The 24,696-nt window shown below is 36.0% G+C and overlaps 6 protein-coding genes across 6 annotated transcripts; all 6 read right to left on the bottom strand.

The window, feature by feature from the left end:
- Positions 1 to 330: 330 nt before the first annotated feature.
- On the bottom strand, positions 331 to 1,104 carry LOC129800290 (chymotrypsin-1-like). Its single transcript, XM_055844569.1, has one exon. It carries the CDS (start codon positions 1,102 to 1,104, stop codon positions 331 to 333), a length of 774 nt encoding a protein of 257 aa, XP_055700544.1.
- Positions 1,105 to 4,357: 3,253 nt separating this feature from the next.
- On the bottom strand, positions 4,358 to 5,255 carry LOC129803257 (chymotrypsin-2-like). Its single transcript, XM_055849707.1, has 2 exons — positions 5,180 to 5,255; positions 4,358 to 5,112 (listed from the first exon to the last, which is right to left on the bottom strand). Exons 1-2 carry the CDS (start codon positions 5,235 to 5,237, stop codon positions 4,385 to 4,387), a joined length of 786 nt encoding a protein of 261 aa, XP_055705682.1. The 5' UTR covers positions 5,238 to 5,255; the 3' UTR covers positions 4,358 to 4,384.
- A 5,429-nt stretch (positions 5,256 to 10,684) lies between these two features.
- On the bottom strand, positions 10,685 to 11,628 carry LOC129803252 (chymotrypsin-2-like). The gene is made up of 2 exons (XM_055849702.1): positions 11,541 to 11,628; positions 10,685 to 11,481 (listed from the first exon to the last, which is right to left on the bottom strand). The coding sequence occupies exons 1-2, from the start codon at positions 11,596 to 11,598 to the stop codon at positions 10,742 to 10,744; spliced, it is 798 nt and encodes a 265-aa protein (XP_055705677.1). The 5' UTR covers positions 11,599 to 11,628; the 3' UTR covers positions 10,685 to 10,741.
- Positions 11,629 to 14,800: 3,172 nt separating this feature from the next.
- On the bottom strand, positions 14,801 to 15,742 carry LOC129803256 (chymotrypsin-2-like). Its single transcript, XM_055849706.1, has 2 exons — positions 15,669 to 15,742; positions 14,801 to 15,606 (listed from the first exon to the last, which is right to left on the bottom strand). Exons 1-2 carry the CDS (start codon positions 15,724 to 15,726, stop codon positions 14,876 to 14,878), a joined length of 789 nt encoding a protein of 262 aa, XP_055705681.1. The 5' UTR covers positions 15,727 to 15,742; the 3' UTR covers positions 14,801 to 14,875.
- Positions 15,743 to 18,647: 2,905 nt separating this feature from the next.
- Positions 18,648 to 19,594, bottom strand: LOC129803254 (chymotrypsin-2-like). Its single transcript, XM_055849704.1, has 2 exons — positions 19,506 to 19,594; positions 18,648 to 19,446 (listed from the first exon to the last, which is right to left on the bottom strand). The coding sequence occupies exons 1-2, from the start codon at positions 19,561 to 19,563 to the stop codon at positions 18,716 to 18,718; spliced, it is 789 nt and encodes a 262-aa protein (XP_055705679.1). The 5' UTR covers positions 19,564 to 19,594; the 3' UTR covers positions 18,648 to 18,715.
- A 2,730-nt stretch (positions 19,595 to 22,324) lies between these two features.
- On the bottom strand, positions 22,325 to 23,419 carry LOC129803255 (chymotrypsin-2-like). Its single transcript, XM_055849705.1, has 2 exons — positions 23,192 to 23,419; positions 22,325 to 23,129 (listed from the first exon to the last, which is right to left on the bottom strand). Exons 1-2 carry the CDS (start codon positions 23,247 to 23,249, stop codon positions 22,399 to 22,401), a joined length of 789 nt encoding a protein of 262 aa, XP_055705680.1. The 5' UTR covers positions 23,250 to 23,419; the 3' UTR covers positions 22,325 to 22,398.
- Between the last annotated feature and the right edge of the window lie 1,277 nt (positions 23,420 to 24,696).

The following is a 24,696-nucleotide window of genomic DNA, read 5'->3' as shown; positions in this document are numbered from 1 at the left end:
CTACTTCCTCAGATAGCAAAAATTTATTGAATCACTAGAATTTCTTATAACTTCCCGAAAAAAGAATGAATGATACTTCTGCTAGTTCTATAACCATGCAGTATAAGAGTGTTCAGGATAAAATAACTCTTATTATGCTTTGTAAGGAATAGTTCGTATTCACATAAAAGATTAAGTGAAGCTATATCTTACAATAATAGCGCTTATTCATTCGATAACACCGCGCTTTATCGTAAGAGATTAGTACTTAGCTTCAATTGTTTCTTAGCAGCTACTTCAGGAGCTCGGTGAAGTATAAAGACTTTTAGATTAAGCGCGCTTTTATTGAACTCAAGTTTCCATTTGGACAAGAAGCCAGTTGTAGTAGGTAGAAATTCTTGTAAAGACATCAGGGTGTTCCTGTCCACAGGGCCATATACCCCAGGAAGTTATTCCTATAGCCGTATTTCCAATAAATAAAACCCCTCCTGAATCTCCACTGCACATTCCTTGCCCTGGTGGTGTCAATGTGCAAATCATATTATCTTGAAGGATCTCTGCATCAATCCCAGGTAATCTCTCGTAACACTCTTCGTTAGTAATTGTGCTCTTGCTGAGCCATTGAAGAGTATCAGGAAAGGGATCATTTGGGCCGGTTCTTCCCCATCCACAAACCGTTGCAACAACGTCAGGTCCAATATACTGAGGACTTAAGTCCAACGGATAAACCGTGGATGAGAAGATAAGGGTATCCCTGGTCTGGAGGAGTGATATATCTCCCGCTTCGTCCAGGGGATAGAAATCCGGATGGTTGATAATACGATTTGTATAAACATTAGTGCCACCAGTACTAAGTTGTAGGGCTCCAACAATTATCCATGTGTTTTCTGGTGTCCGCGTCATTGTGCAATGAGCAGCTGATAAAATCCATCGATCTGTAATAATAGATCCACCACAGAAATGGACATTGCTTGTATTTCTCAAAGAAACCGCATGAGGAAATTGTCCAGGAGCAGCATTTTGACCACCAACAATAAAATTTTCAGAATTTTTATTTATATTTTGGTGATTATCTGGAGCTTCTGAAGAAGATAGTAAGACAAAATTAATTACAACCTGTACCATTCTAATATTTATACTTGTTAGACATTGCTTACCCGTGCAGAAGTTCCCTAAAACGCTAAACACAGAGAATATAAAAATTCCAATGAACATGGTGATGACTCAAAAAGAAATGCTACCATTGAGAATTTGATTCTACAATTTATATGGAAGGAGTTTCTGGACACCAAATCTTATCGAAAGCAGGGGACATTTTCTTATCAAGCAACAGGGCCTTTCAAAGCATTTCATTAATATGACTGTCCAATTCATTCAAATACTATAAGATAAGCAAAGTTTGCGTCAAAATTTCAGGGGAGTAAGACTTTTTTTTCAAATCTGAAAGAGAATTAAAAATTATATATAAATGAAATTGTATAAAAAAATAGGTTTAACAAAATTGGGAATAATCATTCAGAATACAAAATTTATTTCAATGACTGTCTTGTATAGTGACACCTTTAAAAAAATATTCGGGGCACAAAAAAGTTCCCGCTGTTTTTTTTTTGTAAAAATCCAAGTTTTATTAAAGTAAATTAGAAAATATTATTTCATTCAAAATATGGTCCCTTGCTTGCTACTTTTCTCCCATCTTTCAGGCAGAATACAGATAGGGTAAGTGTGCCAAATTTCGGCACAGTTGCATGCATGCGTCAAAGTCTTAAGTTTGAAATGTTAATATTTTAAATACAAATTGATTTTTTTTATTCTTTCTTCTGAAAGAGTGTTGCTTGGAACCTTGTAAAGAGTTTACCGTCTTTATTTACTCTAAAATCATTCTTAATGCATTTTAAAATGAATAAAAATGTAGATATAGCTTTGGTGGCCTATTTCGGCCACCTTCATTCTTATAGTTCCTTTCCCTTCCGGAATCCTTCCAAAGTCTTTTTAACATCTTCTCGTTTATCGAAGTTACATTTTTGTTATTTTATTGCATAGTATAAGCTCTATAATATGAAAAAACTAAAAATTCATGGAAATTTGAGGAATAAAAATGTGGCCGGAATTGCAAGCTGGCCGGAATTTGGTACACTTACCCTACCTCATCGAAAGAATGAGGTATCTTTTCCCTTTATCCCAGAGTCAACTCATTTCTGGGTGTCTTCGTAGGACTTGAAGTGCACACCAGCCAGGTCATAAGTCATCGTTCGGAATAAGTAGTAACCAGATGGAGGAATGTCCGGTGAATATGGCGGGTGGGGTAGGATTTCCCAATTCAATGTTTTCAAATAGTTTTTCACCGGGACTGCAACATGAGGCCGAGCGTTATCATGTTGCAGAATAACTTTCTCATGTCTTGATAATATTGGGGCCGTTTCTGCTTCAGAGCTCGGTTCAAATGCACCAATTCTTTTCGATAGACTTGTCTTGTAATGGTTTCATTGGGTTTTAGGAGCTCATGATACACTACTCCCTCCCGATCCCACCAAATACAAAGCATGTGCTTGGAACCGTGAATTGTGAATATTCGGCTTTACCACCGATACTGCTTTGTGCCCGGGCTTGCTCCATGATTTTTTTTTGCGCTTCGGATTGTCGTAATGTATCCACTTTTCATCGCCAGTTACAATGCAACACAAAAAAACCTTTCTTTTTGAGTCGTTAAAGCAGTTCTCGACACGTGAAAAAACGGAACTTGACGTCCCTTGGATTCAATTCGAAAGTCACCCTACTTCCTTGCTTTTGAATCATTCCTAGGACCTTTAGGCGTTTTGAAATAGCTTGCTGAGTCACTCCCAATGATTTTTCAAGTTCCTATTGCGTCTGGCACGCATCGTCATCGAGAAAGTCTTCCAGTTTGATCCAGAACGAGATTTGTCATTGACGTCAAAGTTATTATTTTTGAAGCGTTCAAACCAAACTCTGCATGTTGTTTCTGACGAAGCATAGTCGCCGGAAGTCTCTACAAGATTTCCATGTGATGTAGTTTATGTAGTCTTAATCATGTTTCCTTTTCGACAAATTTCTGGATACCTTCTTCTTAAACTTTTTTGAAGGAGTCGTCTATCAATGCCTATGTCTAAGGCAATAAGATGTCCCTACCAGTGCTTGAACACCTTAGCACTAAAAGTGAACCTACTCGTGTCTCACCCTTACATTGTAATGAATTGTGGTTGCGATACCCCACTAGAGGAAAGCCAATCAATTTTTAAAATTGGAAAGGACTATCGTTGTAATCGCGACAAGAGTTGAAGTCTTACATTAGCATGAGTAAATGTGCCTTATTCTCAAAAAGTGAATAACCACTGACTATGGTCCATTTTTGTTTTAACCCTTTTATAAGGTCATCGCATTAGAGTTTTAAAAATTGCGTTGATAAAATAAAATTAATTAAATAACGATAAGCATATGAGTAAAGTTCTCATTTTTTTGCAGTAAATTAAGAATCCGCGATGACATAATTAGGATTTGGATATAATCACAGCGAACAGACTGGGCTTTTCTACATGTCCATTGCTTTTTTACGCCTTCATTGCTTTTTTACACGTGGAAAAAATATTCAAAAAATTGCAGCACCAAAACAATATTTCCACTAATGTGATGTTTCTTATGTTTTATAAGACAATATTCTTTGAAAAGAAAATTATTTATTAGTAAAATTTTCCAAATCTAAACACCTCGAATCAAGAGCGAAAAGCAATTGACCGGTCAATTGCTCTTTTCTCAAGGTACTTGTAATCGGGAAATTTTACTAATATATCATTTTCTTTTCAAAGAATATTATCTTATAAAACATAAGAAACATCAAATTAGTGGAAAAATTGTTTTGGTGCTGCAATTTTTTGAATATTTTTTCCACGTGCAAAAAAGCAATGAAGGCGTAAAATAGCAATGACCATGTAGAAAAGCCCAGTCTGTTCGCTGTGAATATATAAATTTTTTATTTTCAACAAACTCGAGGCACTTATGAGGACTCAGTTTCCGAATCAAGGATTGAATCATGCTGTTGACTGAAGACAAATACAATAGGGGAAACTGGGGCACCACCAAACACGGGGTACCCCCAAACACTGCGATTTTTTAATCGGATATTCGACTTCAGAGGATAAGACCGATAGGAATTTATAGGCACTATAGGAATGCTTGTATACTGAAGGAATGGTCGAGATAGTCGAAGTAGTTTAGAAATAAAAATTAGTGTTTGGTGGTACCCCGTGTTTGGTGGTGCCCCAGTTTCCCCTAATAATGATTTTCTCTTTGGTATAGTGTGCAGTGAAGAAGACCGTTAGGTTATAGAGAATTCAGTGAAAATTCTGATAGAAAATAATTGTAAATATTTTTGATTTAAATATATTTATTCTACTTATGATTCCATTTGGACAAGAAGCCAGTTGTAGTAGGTAGAAATTCTTGTGTAGACATCAGGATATTCTTGTCCACAGGGAAATATTGCCCAGGAAGCTATACCTATAGCCGTATTTCCAATAAATAAAGCCCCCCCTGAATCCCCACTGCACACGCCTTGTCCTGGTGGTGTTAATCCACATATCATATTATCTTGAAGAATATGAGCATCATTCACAGGTAATCTCTCGTAACACTCTTCGTTAGTAATTGTGTTTTTATTCAGCCATTGAAGAGTGTCAGGAAAGGGATCATTTGTGCCGGTTCTTCCCCATCCAGAAACAGTTGTAACAACTCCAGGTCCGATGTATTGTGGATTTAAGTTAATAGGATAAACCGTGGATGAGAAGATAAGGGTATCCCTGGTCTCGAGGAGTGATATATCTCCCGCTTCGTCCAGGGGATAGAAATCCGGATGGTTGATAATACGATTTGTATAAACATTAGTGCCACCAGTACTAAGTTGTAGGGCTCCAACAATTATCCATGTGTTTTCTGGTGTCCGCGTCATTGTGCAATGAGCAGCTGATAAAATCCATCGATCTGTTATAATAGATCCACCACAAAAATGGGCATTGCTTGTATTTCTCAAAGAAACCGCATGAGGAAATTGTCCAGGAACAGCATTTTGACCACCAACAATAAAATTTTCAGAATGTCTCGTTACTTTTTGATGATTCTGTGGAACTGTAAGAAACATAATATTAATTGCTGATATTTATGTTTTGGAAAATATTTATTGGATACTGTTTACCCATGCAGAAAGTCCCTATAACTCCAAACACGAAGAATACAAATAATTTACGCAGCATTGTGGTTGTCGAAAAACAAATGGTACTGAGCACTAGATTGTACAACTTATATGTTATGGGTCCCTAGAGACGAAATCTTATCGGAAGCAGGGGATATTTTCTTATCAAGTAACAGGGCTTCCCAATATATGCCAATATGACTGGCCAGTTTTAAGATAAGCGATAAATTACGTCAATGCGTTAAGAAGTATTTTGATATTAATGATTGTTGTTGTGCTTTTAAACTTTCTGAAAGTGCACAATATGTCCAAGTTGTCTTGTCCCAAAAATTCGATTGAAGAATGAATGTCAGCGGGTTTGTCTGATTCAAAATCATAGTGAATAAAACAAATAATGAACTAATTTGATTTTTGGGCATTTTGTGGCGAAGTTTAGAATTGTTTTGCCAAAATCATTTCTTTTCTTAAATTGTTCAAACATAATTTTCATTTAGGGGGAATTGGGATACCTGTAAAATAGGGCTTTGTCTCTAATTTTTAATCGAACTAATACCGTGAATCTCTACAAACCACTTGTGAAGCTAGATTACATTATGATAAGCCTCAGTTTTATTTAAAAATATATGAAAAACTCAATTTTTAAGATATCTTAATTCAAATGTGCCCCATTTCCCCTAACTAAAATTTTATAACTCATCGTTTCTCGATCTAAGGGATAAGATCATGCTGTAGTAGTTATTTTGTAAATTGATAAAGTACATCCTTTTCTCAAAAACTTTGATTGTGAGTAGAATTGAAAATGATTTCGTTGTTAATGAAATTACTTGATGTACAGTGGTTTTTGCTATTGGTAGGGGAGGGTGGGGCAGTTTCACCCCTAAATTGCAAAATGGATTTTGGGACCATTTTGCAAAAAGATAATAAACAGAAGTAAAACTTTGTATATTCTGTGAATTACAATTGGGTTTAGGGTTAATAAAAATAATAACAATAATCCCTTAATTTCATTAGTCTATTGTGGGGAAATTCATTTTACTTGAGAGGCAGAATGTGTGAAAGTCCCCCATTGCGGGGTAATTTCAAGATAAATATGAGGCAATTTTTGAGAAAGATAAAACGTGTTTATAGGAAACTTGCGATACTAGAATTGATTGAAATTACTATTTTGAAGTCTTCTAATACTCTAAAACCTAAAAATATAATCAAACAAGAACTTTATAACAGAATTTGAGCACTAATTTATCATACAGAGAAAATAAAATATTGCCAAAGATTTCTAAGTGTATTTCTCATTAATTAAGCAATTTTCTTTGAATTTTTATACGAAAGAAATGTCTTTTGTAATGCTAAGCCAATTCTGTACATTGTTGGATCATTATAACGCCTTAGAACATGCCCTTTTTAGTATAACAGTATTATAATAGTATTTTAAAGACTTGAATTTTTATAATACTAAAAAAAATTACAATATCTTGGTGAAAACATTCAGAAAATATATTAAAACAATTAAATTCATCATTTTTAAGCACTTAAAAAACACTAAAAGATTATTTAAAAAAAAATTTATGAACTTTTAGTAAATACTATTTTCCATAATTTCGAAATTTATATACAAAATCAGCTACAAAACGTTTTCAATGATCATTTTAAGTTAATTTTGATTAAAAAAGTAAATTGTTAGACTCTGGAAACTTCTCCGTGTGCTTGCATGAAACTGCCCCTCGCGAACTTTCGGAACTCAAATGAAAATTGTCAGAAGCGCCTTAGATTTCATTCAATGCTAAATGCCTTATAATAATCATAAAACCACTAGTAAATTAATACAATAAAGTTACTTCGATAGATAAGTGCAATAGTTGAGAAATTGTTGAAAATAAAACATTACAAAAAGTTTCATTTTGATGCAGTTTTATAAAATCAATTACAGAATTCAAACGCGAAGCGTCACGAAATTAATTATTTTTATGAACATGGGTCTCGGTTATCTCTTCAATAACATAAAGGTTTTATCTCATTTCTTTCAAAGGTATAAGAAGAATATGCAAAAATTGAAACTGCCCCGTCGTTAAACTACCCCACCTTCCCCTATATAGTAAATATGATACTGAACAGTTGTGAGTTGTGCCAATACCTATATTGTTTAGAAATCTATGTCATAAATAAATTAATGATCTGTGATAATTTTTTCACAACAGGTATTTTTCTTACCCAATATTTCAGAGTCAAAACCTATCAAATAATCATTCATACTATCCAAAGTTTATTGTGTTATGGATTACTGATTTTCGAAATTTACTCTGGTCAGCTATCATTCCATGCTTTCGTAGCCTCAAAAATCTAATAGAGCCTCTAAAAAGAAAGTCCTACATTTTCTCCAATTTCTCATAGTTTTCTTTATCAAAACTCGAAAAATTAATTGTCAAGACATTAAATAATTAGTGATATTACACTGAAATTTTATTATTTTGAAATACTGGAAATGAATTTCAGTTTTTGACTATAAATGAAAGTGATTCTATTTTTTGTCAAAGCAGAACATCATTATTGACGCATTCTGAGTAAAAATATAGACTTTTTGCGGCCAGTACTGTGCTTTTTCGACGTAAGGCAATTACTTTAAGATTTCAAAAGTTAAATTTTTTATTCATACTAGAAAGAAGGTAACAAAAGTAAAAAAAACTTAAGTTTTCAGGAGTGATTCTATTTTTATGGCCGCCACTGTATAACAATCATTCGAAATAGTTATTGAATAAAAACAAGAAACTGAGACCGATCTCGATCGAGCTGATACTGCAGGAACATTTTCTGGAACCAGATCACTTGAAAAGTGAAACAGATCTCACGTAATCATTATAGATAATTGTGTCTCTGGTCCTCATTAGGGAAACATCATTTATCAGTGTTCTTGTACTGTAGTCAGGATGATTGATGATCTGAGAATTGAAAACATTAATCCCGCCATTTTGATCGACTCCTACGAAAATTCTGGTATTTTCAGGAGTTCGACCAATTGTGCAATGGAACACCACTGTAGCAATCCAGTGATCAGAAACGATAAATCCAGAACAAATGTGAGCATTACTCACTGACCGAATGGAAGGTACGAAGGGAAATTGCTCATGCTCATAGGAGCGACTGCTAAACCAAAAGTCGTCAGTTGGATCAGAAATTGTCGTAACTTTCTCATCACCTCATCAGCAGTTCTTGTACACTCTGTATATTTCCATGTTGTTAGAAGAAATGATGATTAAGCGATCAGAAAGTTACGACAATTACTCATCCAACTGACGGAGTCTTTTCATGAGAATACGTCAAAACTGCAAAAAGAATATTAAAAATGTAATATTAATCTTTCCAAAATAGTATATTTACTAAAAAAATCTTACACTTCGAATAGCATACTGCTAGAAACACCAGGAGAAGAAAACTTTGACGAAACATTTCAACTTGGTGCTATCCTGTTACTCAATGACTGCAATATCATCGAGAGTGTTCTTTTACACCATTTGACAAGAATTTTGGATTACAATCTTATATTCCAGAATATTTTATCAATGACATTTTTCTTGGAAAATATACTTCATAAATTTATAAATTAAAGCAGTAGGAATTCATACTTATCACGAAGAAATTTTCAAAAAACAATTGCGATATTTTCAAGAATTAATTCTGATACGCTAAGTTTGCAAGCTGTAAATCAATCTGATGGTAGAGTAATCTCAGTGTCAAAAAATATTCGACATAGACAAACAAAGACCGATGAAAACCTATGCAGCCGGATTCAAAATTTTAATACCTTTCAAAAAAAATCAAATTCAACCAAATCGATTAAAAAAAATAAGCTCACCAAAATGATTGACCTTTGACCTTTAACTTTGACTTCAGATATCCCCTACCTTATAAAACAAAAGAGGTAAAAAGTAAGTTATGTTATCGATAGGTGATGAAGAACTGACCCCGGCAGGAAGATTAAGATTTGTCTGTGGATCGGTTATATTCCTTTCGGAACCGCTGCACCCAGGTCACTTAGGGTGAAAAGAACGTCTATTGACACTTTAAGAATTCGTGTCAGCACCTATTGACACCCTACTCTGTACCACTTGGGATACGAAATTTGAACATCTCTGTTTATAGTAAAAGGTATATTACAGAAAAATGTTATATTACTTATATTTTACTAGATACATTAAATAATTTTCAACATTTTGGCAAAAGTGTCAATAGGGGTTCCCTGTCGAACAGACGTTCCTCCGATCCTATTTGGGCCCCTAATGCACTCCCCATTCTCCTGTTCTATCTTACTCCCAAGGCGGGTAAACCTGCTCTATATCACAGTGCTCTGTGTGCGTTCTGATACACTTAGTACAGCTTTTATATCACGGTAGACCAGCCTTGGTTTGTGGATCTGGGCAGTGAATGTGTATTTGTATTTGATTGAACTCTGCATGTCGAAAACTTATTTCCTATACCAAATACCAACCTCTCTTTTTTAGGCGGTTCATTGTCAATGCATTGGCATTACTTTTCCATTCATTCACTGGATGAATTCGAGACCAATACAACAGGTGAAAAGTTTGCAGCTGCCCAGTCTTGAACCCGAGACCTCACAGTCATAGAGCCACTGCGCTATCCACAGATCCACTGAGGTCTTGACCCCGGCACGAATATAACTACCCCTTTAAGCTTGCCTTGAACGTGTATAATTTTTTGTTGGGGACTCCCCCTAACATATGGGGAGACTATGCAGTATCTTAATAAAAATAAAATACTTAATAAAAAAAACGGTCAAATTTAAATATATGGAGATGGAGTCCTTTCCACATAGTTTTTTGTAAACTCCCATGGGTCTTCTACGTCAAAAAAATTGTAATTGAAATAGGCCCATAAGGCCGCAATAGAAAAAAGGCATGCAACAGCAAGGCGTGGCATTATCAAATTTTGATATTGTAATATACAAGACGAGGTTTCGGGGTAGACTAAACTAATTTATTCATCTCATGGCTTACATACAATACTGGTTGGGAAGCCTGGTCCCGTACCACTATTGTTCATCATTTAACAATATATATCAGATATGTAACTGAGATCATTCAAGATACCATTTAAAAGTCACGTTTGGCGTTTAGACTTAGACAATGAATTTAGCGAGTGGGTGTGGTTTTGTAGTGGGTGTGGCTCGACTATGAAAGACATAGCCATCTTATACGGGCTTCAGACCTAAGGCTTAGCCATATGGCTTAACTTCTCTAATATCTTATCAGTCGATTTTTGGAAAATTTTGACTTAGAATTGGATTATTAAGGACAAATGACCTATTACATGTTGAAAAATCAATAAAATCGGTTGCTGTTTAAGGTTTTGAAACCCTCGGGAATTGAGCTAAGCCTCTAGTCTGAAGACGGTCTTACGTTAATTATGTCATAACATAACAAGTTTTGTCTGTTACATCCATCTGTCCATCTGTTAACTAACATTACTAACAAGGTTAAGGAAAATGTTCTGTGAATTTGTATGAAGTGCTTTATTTTCCAATCTTCTGCATTGTATTCGTCAAATGTAACAAACTTATCCAGTGTGAGACACGATCCAGTTGCGGTGAGAAGACACACGGGCGAAATTGTCTGGCCATCCTGAAGCGCATGGCACAATACCCCAAGATACAATACCGATAGCCGTGTTTCCGATGAAGACAGCAGATCCAGAGTCACCGTTACAGGTACCTTGGCCGGAGCGAGTGAAGCCGCAGATGGTGGTGTCAAAGACCTGAATATGGTTGGGTATCCTGCTGCGGCATTCAGCTATAGAAAGAGTCTGTGTGTTGAGCCACTGAAGAGTGTTGGCCAAAGGAGCATTAGCCGCTGTACGTCCCCATCCAGCAACTGTAGCCTGTAGACCACCTCCGACGAAACTGGAACCAACAGTCATTGGACGAACTGTGTTACTAGTTCCAATAGAGTCACGGGACTGGAGTACGGAGACATCATTGTTGAAATTATTGCCATTGTAGTTAGGGTGATTAACAATACTGTTGGTGAAGACGTTTCTTCCACCAGAATTGAGCTGAAGAGCACCAACGACGATCCAAGTGTTTCCAGCGCTACGGTTGATGGTGCAGTGAGCAGCTGAGACAACCCATCTGTTGTTTACGATAAAACCTCCGCAAAAGTGGTTGTTGGCAGTAGACCTCAGGGAAGCCATATGTGGGAACTGTCCAGCTGCAGCATTCTGACCGCCAACAATGAAACCTTCCCAACCTACTGACCATGGCAGAGAATCTTTCTGTGGTTCATTTGCATCTTCAAGTGCTGCAATAAAATGAAATTTATTAATTTTTGAGACTTCTTTTGAAAATTTTCGATATTACTTCTGGAAAAAGTTCCTGCAACACAGAGAAGAGCAATCAAACAAGATTCGCGAATCATTTTCCCACAATTTCAGTAGCACTGACTATCGTCTAGGAGGACAATCAGCGTGTTTTTATACCTAAAATCAAGCCCCCTACTGTGAATATTATCTTATCAAAGCGTCTTGGGATACAATCATTTATAAAAATTTCATGAAATAGGCGCCGAGAGATCTCTGTTAGAACATTACTTAGTAATAAATCAATAAGGCGATAATATTATGGAGAAAAGAAAGACTTCCAATAAAATTAAAATTTAATAATTCTTAAAACAAAAAAGGAACAATTTACTTACAAAAATCTTTAATATGTAAGGTCCCATTTTTTTGTTATTTATTGTTTTTCCTCACTATTTGAATAAAATGATAGATTGATGATTTAGATTTCTATGTTTTTATGGATATATTATTTGATTATTTTTTAAAGAATTATCAACATAGTATATTGGTGAAAATAAGCCTTAAGTCGTAAGACCTTGGTTTGGGGGTAGCTAATGGTGCAAGAAATAAAAAAAGCTAATAAATCTTTTGTTAGGCTTAGACGTTAAGTCTTCTTGATAACTTAACAAAGATAACAATTATGATAAACAGCAAAAATGATCGATTGAATGAACAAATTCACAGTGCTCAAGTAGTATGGATTATCAACAGTAACTGTCGTTTGAGTAAGATCAGGCCTCAAACCTCTCAAGCACCTTAAATATTAATAGTTTCACATTTTTGCTTCCATCGCCGTCCTAGCATTATTTGTACAATCCCTGAGATAGATCAAAAATTATTAAATGGAGAGGATAGTTGCTTAGCCGATGGAGTTCATTTAGGAATCAAACATATTGTTGACAATTAGAGTACGATATTGTCACTATAAAAAATCTCAGACGAATATCTTCATGAGAAACCATTTGAAGATGTAATAAATATAGAATGCCATAATCATATTAGGACTGAAATATTAATGTGAATAATTTTTAAAGCATATCCGAAAATGAAAAAAACAAATGATTCATGTCTGATAAACTACAAAAAAGTTAATATATGTAGAGTTCGAAGTTCAAAAACTGATAAGAACCCCAAGTGATTGATTTTATTGCTTGAATTTAAAAGGTAGAGTATTATATTTAATTCCAAAATCTTTCTATTCATTGGATGCAATCCGAACACCTTTAACGCCAGAAAAATTCCTGGTGACCTAAAGGGAATCGAACCCGGGACACTGTCATCTGTACTATACAGATCTGTACTATACACTGTACTATACCATTTGATACATTTGAGTGCCCAAAAGTTGAAGGTATTTGCTTCAATACACAAATTCGAACCAAAAGTAAAAGTCAATAAACTCTTTGGAAATGCAACAGCCACCCGAATTATAGGAAGTAGCCCAAACATAAAAGTAATAATATAGCGAAATTCTACGGCGCATATTATTTTTTAAGTTTCTTATTTTGAAATCTTGACTTATTGATAATTCCGCTAGGTGGGTGATGTAATTTCCTGCCCGATTTTCAAAGTGTCTTTAATTGCAGAATGCCAGTCTTCAACTTGATGTGAGGTAAATTAAAACAACTGGCTACAAATTTCGGTTAAAGTTAATCGAGGAAGGAGTCGACCATTTTTACATTTGCCAGTTTGTAAAAACAGTACAAACACAAATAGTACATTTTTAGCTGAGATTCTTTACAATCTCAGCTTTTGTGGTCATAGGTGAAATCTGACCTCGTCAGATCGGGCCCAAATTTCGGATTTAAACGTTTTGACACTCATAGATCATGAATATCATATGCGCTAAAATTCGATTTTCGTGGACGTCCCGTCCGTTCGTCCGTCCGTCCGTCCGTCGTATAACCACTTCTGGAGAGAGAACAAAGAGAGAGATATCGACAAGCAGTTTTCGGCAAAGGTTAAATGTCGACAGGCGGCTAGAAGTTGATGATGATGATGATGTCAGACCCCCCCTCCTTCCTCCATTTTGGAACACCCCCAAAATTTGTTTTCTCAATAACTTAGCCCCTATGGCATCAATAGATCTCGAATTTTAGTATATCTGGGCCTAAGAGCTTTCGATCAATACCAAACTTAAGGTATCCCGACTCCCGACCCCCCTGACTCGAGCTAGTTGAGGTCAAAAATTCAATTTTCAAGTGGACATAAGGGAAGTGTACCAGCGATCGGCAGTGTTCCTCGGATCGTCAAGTTAATACCACATTGTTGCTCCAAATTAAATGATTTTTTAAAAATTATTAGCTACTTTTTACCATTTAACTCTCACAAGAATACAGTACATTAACTTAAATTTAATTTACAAAACCAATTTTCCCTGAGACACTTGATTAAATTTCTGACGATCCGAGGTACAGAGCGCAAGTTTGCAATTACACATATTTTTTATTAATTTAATGTAAAAATTAAAAATTCAAAAGCACAGATATAGTTAAAGGGATCACTAATGTATCAATTAGCAAACATAAAAATATCAAATAATGTTTTGTGCATTATATTTTCAACTAAATATGGAGCATGTCTCTTAACATTCCGATCCGGGGTACTCTTCCCTTATCTCCGGTTCTAATTGTCAGAACTTGAAAAAATTTAGTGTTTTGGAAAGCTGTCATGAAGTACTATAACCTTTATGACATTCCAATTTCATAGGATTTAATGGAGGGTCCGTTTAATCGAAAAATCGATTTTCGATTAATCAATCTCGAATATTTCGAAAACTAGATGATGCTTTTCATTTAAATTTTAATACGTTGTAGCTGAGATCGAGACCTTTCCAACGGTGGATCGCACTCCCCTCTCGATGTTCCCTGACCCGAGCTATAATCAAAAATGTCTTGAACGGACCATTTGTTCAGTGTTTATGAAGCGACTTTGAGGAAATTTTAGTATATACTGTTTATGAGATCGAGATCTTTCTAACGATAGGTCCCATTCGTCTCTACAGCGACCCACTGTACCCTGACCCTTACTATATATGAACCGGACTCTATCTCTAATCAGAGAATTCAGACATTACCTTCCTTGAGAATTTTATCTTTTCTTTAGAAATATAGTAATGTTTTTCATGTAAAATTTATCAATTTGGTTGTCCAACGAAATGTTTTAATAATATTAACGATTCTGGGGATGTAGTAGAAGCTTCCATTCCCACGCAATCACCCTCAAATGACTCACGACCAAGCCAAGATGTGCTTCCAGGTAAAGAAAAACATCAATAAATAATTTTTTTTGCAGAATGCATTTTAATTTATTGTTGAGACGTTTTTTTCACAAGCGTGAGACATTCAAGCCAGCAGTTTATCCGGTATGGCCGATAAGCCAGTTGCGGTGAGAAGACACACGAGCGAAGTTATCAGGGAAGCCCTGAGCACATGGAATACCCCAGGAAACGATACCAATGGCGCTGTTTCCAATGAAGAGAGCAGATCCAGAGTCTCCGTTGCACATACCCTCACCTTGGCGTGTGAAGGTACAGATGGTGTTGTCATGGACACGGAGAGCATTGATAGCGCTATGACGGTTGCGACAATCTTCGTTGGTAATGGTCTGGACATTGAGCCACTGAAGGGTGTTAGCAAGGGGCAGATTGTGTCCAATGCGTCCCCAACCGGCAGCGGTAGCTTGGGCTCCTCCACCAATGTGCGTGGATCCCATACTAAGAGGTTGTACAGTATTGGAGAAGGTGATCGTGTTCTGTGTCTGAAGGGCACAGACATCATTGGCTAAAGTTATTCCAGAATAGTCAGGGTGGTTTTCAATACGGGAAGTTCCGACATTAGTTCCACCAGAACTGAGCTGAAGAGCACCAACGACGATCCAAGTGTTGCCAGGGTTGCGACTGATGGTGCAGTGAGCAGCTGAAACAACCCATCTGTTGTTCACGATGAAAGCACCGCAGAAGTGGCTGTTGGCAGTGGATCTTAGGGAAACCACATGGGGAAACTGTCCAGCTACAGCGTTCTGACCACCAACAATGAAGCCTTCCCAATTGGCTGCCCAGGCGGGGTCTGTCTCGGGGGACTCAAGAGCTAATGTATAAGAAAAATTTAATCATTTGATGTTTCGTATTTTCACACTTTGCTTAACTTACTCCTGGAGAAGACTCCAGCAACACAGAGGAGAGCAATGAGACAAACTTCACGGATCATTTTGTGCACCTTAGAGAGAACTGAGGTGTGGGTTGATAGGAGAATGTCTTTTATACTCAATGTTACGCGCAAACAAATTTATCTATAGTTTTGGGCCTTTTTCATCACAAGTACTTTTATTTTACTGAAAAGACCAGTGAAACACTAAGATCGTCATAAATCAATATCAAATTAATCGCTCCATGAATGGTGGGTGTTTCCATTCATCGAATGGTCTTATCGTATTGACGACAAACTTGGATCCTACGGTCATTTCAGAGACAAGCCCTAGTTATCAAGTAGCAAAATACAATCGGTTGTCGCAAAAGTTAGACATGTTTTATTTTAATACATCGAAATATTGGATTCAGTAGGGGAATTCTGTAACGATATGACAATGTCATATGACAAATTTTAAAATGGATGGTAAATTAGGAAAAACTAAACTTAAATCAGAATCATATCAGTTACTAAAAGCTTTATAGAGCCCCTTGAAATGGTTATTCCATGCTCAATAGGCTTTAATATGGTCCTGCTCTCGAATTTACCAGGAAAATTTGTCATATGACATTGTCATATCGTTACAGAATTCCCCTACAGGTCTGTTGCAGGTTTAGAAAATGTTATAATGATATTTCCGAAAGTGGTAATAGAATATTAAATATTTTATTTTTAAACCTAATATGGAATGTTTTTTGCTTTAATCGGAACTTTAAGGGCACTTTATAAAAGAAAGAAAGAGGCGAGGAAATCAAAAACCTTTTTTTTTAATTTATTTATTTTGAACCGCTTATCCCTATCGGGGCCGCAGGTCTAGGACATCCCCAGGTTAACAATCCACTCCTGCCGATCCTTTACCACTTCAAAAAAATGTTCGAGATCGCGGTCGATCCCAATGTGCTCTAAGGCAATATTCTGTATTTGCTTCAACCATCTTGTCCTATGTCTGTTCTGGTCCAGTTTCCTCCACAATGGATTGCAATTAATTTCTAAGGAACCTTTCTTCATTCATGCACTGAACATGACAATACTAACGATGATGTGATCTTTTAACATGAGGAAATACCTTTAATTCCTCATGAACGACATCGTTCCTCATTTGATTTTATCTAGTAAATTGATTCCCTTAAACGTCCAAAAGTACCTTATCTCTAAAGCTTTAACTTACGATCTTACACTTTCGGTCATTACCAAAAAACTCATTCATTTAATTCATTATTTTGCTGCTATAACTTTACATAAAGGCCAACTGAACTGCTTTTGACTATTAGGGCCGTAAAACACTCAAAAATTTTATACGTTTAAAATAAGTTTTAAAAGTTGAAAAATTACGTAGAGGATGTATTATTCAGGAGATTAGAACCATTTTGACCCTAGGGTGATTAACTAACGGATGGAGTATTTTAATTTACAAATGATATATTCTTCTTAAATTCTTTATAATTTTATTAGACTTAGATCCCACAAAAATAAATATAACACGAAATGGTAGCCACATGTTCAGAGAATACCTATATTTTTTTTAATTTAAAATTTTACTAATGTTACAGATAGAAAATTTGTGAGAAAAATTCAAAAAATTGTATGTTATTTGTGTCAATAACATAACATTAGATACTTTTTCATTTGGTGAAAGTTTTAAAATTATTGCATTTGGTTTTATACCAAAACTAAAAAAAATCACTTAAGAAAAAATATAGTTACTATATTTTTGTACGAAAAATGTATGAGAATGCTCCTCCCTGTTTTGAACTTCCTCGACTTTAAGTCCTGACAATCCGAAGAAGTTTCAGTTGATTTTAAACTCCCTAGTAGAATCATTCCGAACTTTTTTTTCTATTTATTTGTTATTCATCGCTACTTCTGATAAATTTTGACAATTTTGAAGTGATCTATAAAACGATTTCAATTAATTGTAGATCTTACATAAAAAGACAATAAGAGTATAAAAATCTTTGCTAAGTGTTAGAACTCGTGAGCTCATGAGTCGCACTTTTAGATCCTAATGTTTAGCATTTAGGATTAAAATAATTGCGCCAAGTGAGAACATTTTTTCGTTGATTTGTATAGACAATAAATATGTTTTCTTTTAACTAAATCTCGAGATGAAAATAAATCTGAAAACGCAGTTCACTCACATTGTCGAGGCATAAGCTTACGCATTAAGAATTTCTGTAAATGTATTCTAACAGAGAGCTTTTTCGCCACGAGGAAAGCTTTCGTGTCTCACCTTAAATAATCTACTTTCAGGTGCTTTCAGACATTCAGGCACAAAAGTCGCTGATAGTAAAATGTGCACTCGATGATGATTGGTGGTTTGAAGCGTTTGAAGACTTAAATTTTATGTGAACATGATGATGCTTTTGTGGTATTATTTTCCCGGTTTATCTTAATATAAAATCTAGTGGAGAAACTAGGATCCTCCCACAAAGCGACATGGTAGGGTGCAGTTGAAAGATTAGGACATTCCTGAATCTACAATATATCAGATATTAGGGGATAGTCTAAGGCATACACACAATTTTAGGAAAACTAAATTTATATACTGACATGGACGTATCAATATTTGGTTTAATAAAAATAAATATTTTCCCAATTATTTACAATCATTTTATTCTGTTTTCATTGAGTAGTATGTTCATAAATATTTTCAAGTTCAGATTCTTTGCATAAAAAAAGCTTTCGTAGTTCAAGATCAAACCCGGCTTCTTATCTCTCAGTTTAGGTGAATTCATCATAGATTTGCCAAGACATTCCAATAGCTTTAACACAAACTTATCGAGAATTCTGTCACTCATTGGCACGAAATTCTTATCGAATTTAGTACAATCTATCACATTTGGTATCATGATCCTTTTTACCGCAGACTTTATGGGGAATTTATAATAAAATCTGCCATCATAAAGTAGAGCCACCGCAGCGGTAAAATGATTGATTACAAATTTAATGAAGATATAGTATTTATTGTAGAGACGATGTTTAACAAAAATGAGCCATTCAAGCCAGCAGCTTATCCGGTATGGCTGATAAGCCAGTTGCGGTGAGAAGACACACGAGCGAAGTTATCGGGGAAGCCTTGAGCACATGGAATACCCCAGGAAACGATACCAATAGCGCTGCTTCCAATGAAGAGAGCAGATCCAGAGTCTCCGTTGCACATACCTTCACCTTGGCGAGTGAATGTACAGATGGTATTGTCATGGACACGGGCAGCATTTCCAGCGCTATGACGGTTGCGGCAGTCCGCATTGGTAAGAGTCTGGACATTGAGCCACTGAAGGGTGTTAGCAAGGGGCAGATTGTGTCCAATGCGTCCCCAACCGGCAGCGGTAGCTTGGGCTCCTCCACCAATGTGCGTAGATCCCATGCTAAGAGGTTGTACAGTATTGGAGAATGCGATGTTAGCAGAAGTCTGAAGGGCACAGACATCATTGGCCAGACTAGGTCCATGGTAGTTAGGATGGTTCTCAATACGGGCTGTGGCCATATTGGTTCCACCAGAACTGAGCTGAAGAGCACCAACGATAATCCTGGTATTTCCAGGACTACGGTTGATGGTGCAGTGAGCAGCTGAGACAACCCATCTGTTATTCACGACGAAAGCTCCACAGAAGTGGCTGTTGGCAGTGGATCTCAAAGAAACTGAGTGGGGGAACTGTCCAGCTGCAGCATTCTGACCACCAACAATGAAGCCTTCCCAATTGGCATACCAGTCAGAATCATCAACATTGTCTTCGATGGCTATAAAAAGATTTTATGTTAGTTTCAGGAAGTTTAGAAACCGCGGTCAAAATACTTACTCCTGGAGAAGACTCCAGCAACACAAAGAAGTGCGATAAGGCAAACTTGACGGATCATTTTGAAAAGTCTCAAGAGAACTGAAACTCTTTTGTATGGTCGCTCGGCTTTTATACCGGACTTAAATGTAAGAAATACTATCTACTTCATTGTGTATTTTCCAATATTTTGAGACTTTCCCAGAAAATAATCCTTTTACTGATAGCGTTTGTAAATCAGTCAGTGTATCAACTTTGAGTTTTTCTAATGTATGAATGGCTGTGTTTTCTATGAAGCAAAAATTTGATAACAATATGAAGAAACTATTACCCTTATATTTATAATTGATAGGTATCTAAAAATAGACGTAGGTAATTGTTTAAACAAATATACGATTATTGGAGTTCTCGTTTAAACACTGAGGAGAAAACGAGGGTGCTATTAACTTTTTTTCCTCATATCTTTAACACTTTTAAGGTGTGAAAATATATCAACATTTTTTAGTGTTATTTTTACACCTTTTTAAGGGTAAAATTAACATGAAAAGGGTTAATTTAACCCCTAATACACATAAAAAGGGTAATATTTACACCAACTTCATATAAATACTGCAGGATAAAATAAACATTTCCGGAATGCTATTTTAACTTTTTCGGATTTCTCTTAGTGAATGCTTTCTTTCAGGGAGAACAATCGAAGACACCCTGTTAAATTTTATTTCACATTCATAGGAAAGGGTAGGGCTGTTTTGAATACTTTATTATCTGAGATTCATTAAAAATCTCTGCTTTTGTGGTCCGAGGTGAAATCCAACCTCATCAGATCGGACGCAAATTTGGGATTTACACTTTTTGGCACTCATAGATCACGAATATCGCATGCGCGAAAAATCGATTATCGTGGCCGTCCCGTTCGTCATATAATCGCTTCTACAGAGAGAACGAAGAAAGACATCGAGAAAAGGTTTTCGTCATAGGTTAAAAATTGATGGTTGGCTAAAAGTAGGTGATGTCAGATCTACCCCCACCCTTCTTCCACAATTTGGAACACTCTTATATTTTGTTTTCTTAACATAGCCCCTATGGTATCTATCGATCTCAAATTTTAATGTTATACCTGAGCCTAATATCACTCGACTAAAAAAACTTATACCTTTCAACACTCCTGATTCGAGCTACACTCTTAGAAAAATTTAGTCCCAACTACCTCATATACAGTTATGGAAGCTATAAAATATAGTAAACATAGACCCATCCATATATTTAGCTAGACTAACAAAATGAAATAGTTGACCAATATTAGTTACAATATCTTTTCATTTAATTATCATAACTAAATTAGATTAGTAATGGGTACTATAACATATTCGTTCCAATAACTAAATAAATGTGGTTGATACCCATCTTATTGGCTGTAATATTTATATCATATTTGTTGTGGCTACTATATAGCACGAAAAAGCTTCAACACATAAGTAAAAAAAACACTCTTTACTATTGAAGAGTTGTCAGAACTTTATGAAAATATAGGCGTATTTATTTGCATGAGTTGTGAGAACTAAAAACAATTAGTGACCAATATTAGTCGGGATATAAGTTTCATTTAATTAACACAAGCAAATATAATTTTATGAAACCATTATGAAATAATTGCCGCAACTTATCCACGTAAATATTGCCCTATGTTGCCACTACTAATAAAATTATTAAAAGAAAAATGTTTTATAAGATTATGAGAACAATTTTAAATAGATTTGATAATAATAATCATCCGACCAACTAATTTTCATTAGTGATGATGTCTAAACTTTTCTAAGGGGTCAAAAATTAAATTTACAATGGCCATATCTCCTATTCTAGTAGTCAGAATTTCAAAAATTTGTTGTTTTGGAAGCTCTCATGAAATGCTACCACCTTTTTTGACATTCCAATTGCATCCAATTTAATCGAATGCCTGATTAATCGAAAAATCGATTTTCGGAAATTCCATCTCGAATATTTGAATATTTCGAAAACCAGACAATGTTTTTTCTTCAAATCTTAGTATGTTTGCAGCTGAGGTCAAGACCTTTCCAACGGTGGATCGCACTCCTCCCTCGATGTTCTCTGACCTGAGCTACGATCAAAAATGTCTTGACCGGACTGCGATTTCAGTGTTTCTGAGACGATTTCGATGAAATTTAAGTGTCTTCTATCTGATATCAAGACTATCCCAATGGTGAGTCGCATCCGCCCCCACTCCACGCAACTGTATCCCGACATTTACTATAACGAAATTGACCATATCCTATCTGTAATGTTTTTATTAATTGATTTTAATGAACTTTTTCTCTTTTATTAGCCCTCTATACTTAAACTATTTAAAATGGAAAATGACCAGTGAGAAACCCAAAAAAGCTTATGGTAGCTGAGTCTTTTTACAGATGACCTCAAAATGCGTGCAACTCTAGGTGCTTGCAACTCGGAATGTGTGAAAATTCGATTGTGAGATGAATTTTGGGGGTAAAGAATCACGTCGACACCATGTTGTTCGTTTCTGCCTCCAAGAACAGTTTGATCGACGCAATTTTTAAGTGTTGCACACATTTCGTGTTCGCCTCTATAGAATCTCAGCTACCACAAGATTATCTGGGTTTTGCATTATTTAGAACTGAACTCAGAGATATTAAATGATTTTTTCTTACAAATTCAGACATTACCTTCAAAAAGAAAAGATAAAATTCAATAATATGTTGGAGGTGGAGTAGAAGCTGCCATTCCCTCGCAATTACCCTCAAATGACTCACGACCAAAAGGAAGGCAAAATAAGCTTCCAGGTCCAGAAAAACATCAATAAATAAATATTTCTTTGTAGAATGCATTTTAATTTATTGTTGAGACGTTCTTTTCACAAGCGTGAGACATTCAAGCCAGAGGTTTATCCGGTATGGCCGATAAGCCAGTTGCGGTGAGAAGACACACGAGCGAAGTTATCAGGGAAGCCCTGAGCACATGGAATACCCCAGGAAACGACACCAATGGCAGTGTTTCCAACAAAGAGAGCAGATCCAGAGTCTCCGTTGCACATACCCTCACCTTGGCGTGTGAAGGTACAGATGGTGTTGTCGTGGACGAATTGACGGTTGATGATGTTGTGGCGAGCACGGCAGTCCGCATTGGTAAGGGTCTGGACATTGAGCCACTGAAGGGTGTTAGCAAGGGGCAGATTGGTTCCAATGCGTCCCCAACCGGCAGCGGTAGCTCCGACTCCTCCGCCGACATGATTAGATCCCATAGCCATAGGTTGTACGGTATTGGAGAAGCCAATGTTGGCTGAGGTCTGAAGAGCACAGATGTCGTTGGCGAGAGTATTTCCATTGTAATTAGGATGATTCTCAATACGGGCTGTGGCCATATTGGTTCCACCTGAGCTGAGCTGAAGAGCACCAACGATAATCCTGGTATTTCCAGGAGTACGGTTGATGGTGCAATGAGCAGCTGAGACAACCCATCTGTTGTTCACGATGAAAGCACCGCAGAAGTGGCTGTTAGCAACGGATCTCAGAGAAACAGTGTGAGGGAATTGTCCAGCAGCAGCATTCTGACCACCAACAATGAAGCCCTCCCAATTGGCATACCAGTCGGGGTCTGTCTCGGGGGACTCAAGAGCTAAGGTATAAGAAAAATTTAATCACTTGATGTTTCGTATTTTCACACTTTGCTTAACTTACTCCTGGAGAAGACACCAACGGTGCAAAGCAACACAACAAGGCAGACCTGACGAATCATCTTTGGGTTCCTAGTGAAACTGACTAAGTGCTAGAAGCAACTTCGCATCTTTTATATTCCAGTTTCACTTTCAAAAATATATCTTATCATGTGCCCTTTGTTCTCATATCTCACCAGAATCGATAAGGATGAAAGTATCTCTAGTGCGGAATACGCCATGTTTGTGCGCCATTGAGGAGTTTTCTAATTTAAAATCACTTTTCCTGGGCCATAAATAACAATTAAAGATTAAACATGGGGGGTTTAACCAGATCACAAGTGTTTTTGAATATGATATCATCTATTTTCTTGTTATTATCAACTAACTGGGGTTTTCCAATTGCAAAAATTTTTGGTAATGAATCTTGAATTGTTTATGGTGATTAATTGCCTTCTGATATTGTGAAAAATAACAGAATTCAGCAATGATGCCCGACAGTCTGTCACTAACTGTGCGTGTTTACATTTACAATTTTAGAAAATTAAGACTTTCCCAAAGGAATTCTTATTGGTTTATACAAAAATATCAAGTATACGTGGCTAAAGTTTAGAAAAGTAATAAGGGAATATTCATTTAAATATGTACATAAATACAAAATACTTTATAATATATATATAAAAACTAATAACATTTAGTGTTTTGATATCATTAGTGAGATTTTTAACAATCTAACCCTATTCCTACTCTTATCTTAACAAAATCTCATGTCCACTGATCGCGCTCAAACTTTACCAAAATGCATTTCTCCGTTTTTTAATCACGAAGGTATAGTTGGATAAACAATTTTTCAGGCTGTTCGTCCGTTCTGATGGCTGTTTTTCAAGCTTTCTAAGACTTATGGCCTCTATATGCAGATCCAAGTGTGACTATGAATAGTGGTGGCGTACATACTGACAATGCAACAAAAGTGTGCTCGTCAGCAAATCGTCAGTTGATCAGCATTTGTCGTAACTTCCTCATCGCCTCATCAGCACTTCTTCTAACATCATGGAAACACACACTATACAAGAACTGCTGATGAGGTGATTAGAAAGTTACGACAATTGCTGATCTAACTGACGAAATTCCTCAGCGTCATTTAGAACGTCTTAAGAAGAACAAAATTAATTTTATGCATTGATTTGTTGTTAAGATGAAAGAAGAACAATTCCAATAGACTGAAGAAGGATGTTCGGATCCAATGCAAGTAAAACATGGAAAATCTGCAAAAAAGGTTTTAGCATCAGTTTTTTGGGATGCTTAGGGAATTTTTTTCATTGACTGTTTTAAAAAGGGATATGGGAACTTCGTATTTTACATGTTCGTATTACACATTTCGTATTGCGGAAACTTCGTATTCTAGTACATTTCGTATTTTACCATTTCGTATTTCACATTTCGTCTTTCATAAATTTTGTACAAAAATTGAACAGGCGCTACTTAAAACTTTCCAAAGCACAGAAAATTTCCATTAGCCCCAAACAGGCA

The sequence above is a fragment of the Phlebotomus papatasi genome, chromosome 2 (assembly GCF_024763615.1).
Source record: "Phlebotomus papatasi isolate M1 chromosome 2, Ppap_2.1, whole genome shotgun sequence".
NCBI classification, from domain to species: domain Eukaryota; kingdom Metazoa; phylum Arthropoda; class Insecta; order Diptera; family Psychodidae; genus Phlebotomus; species Phlebotomus papatasi.
Note: the sequence above shows the minus strand (reverse complement) of the source record. Positions and strands in the feature narration are given on the sequence as shown.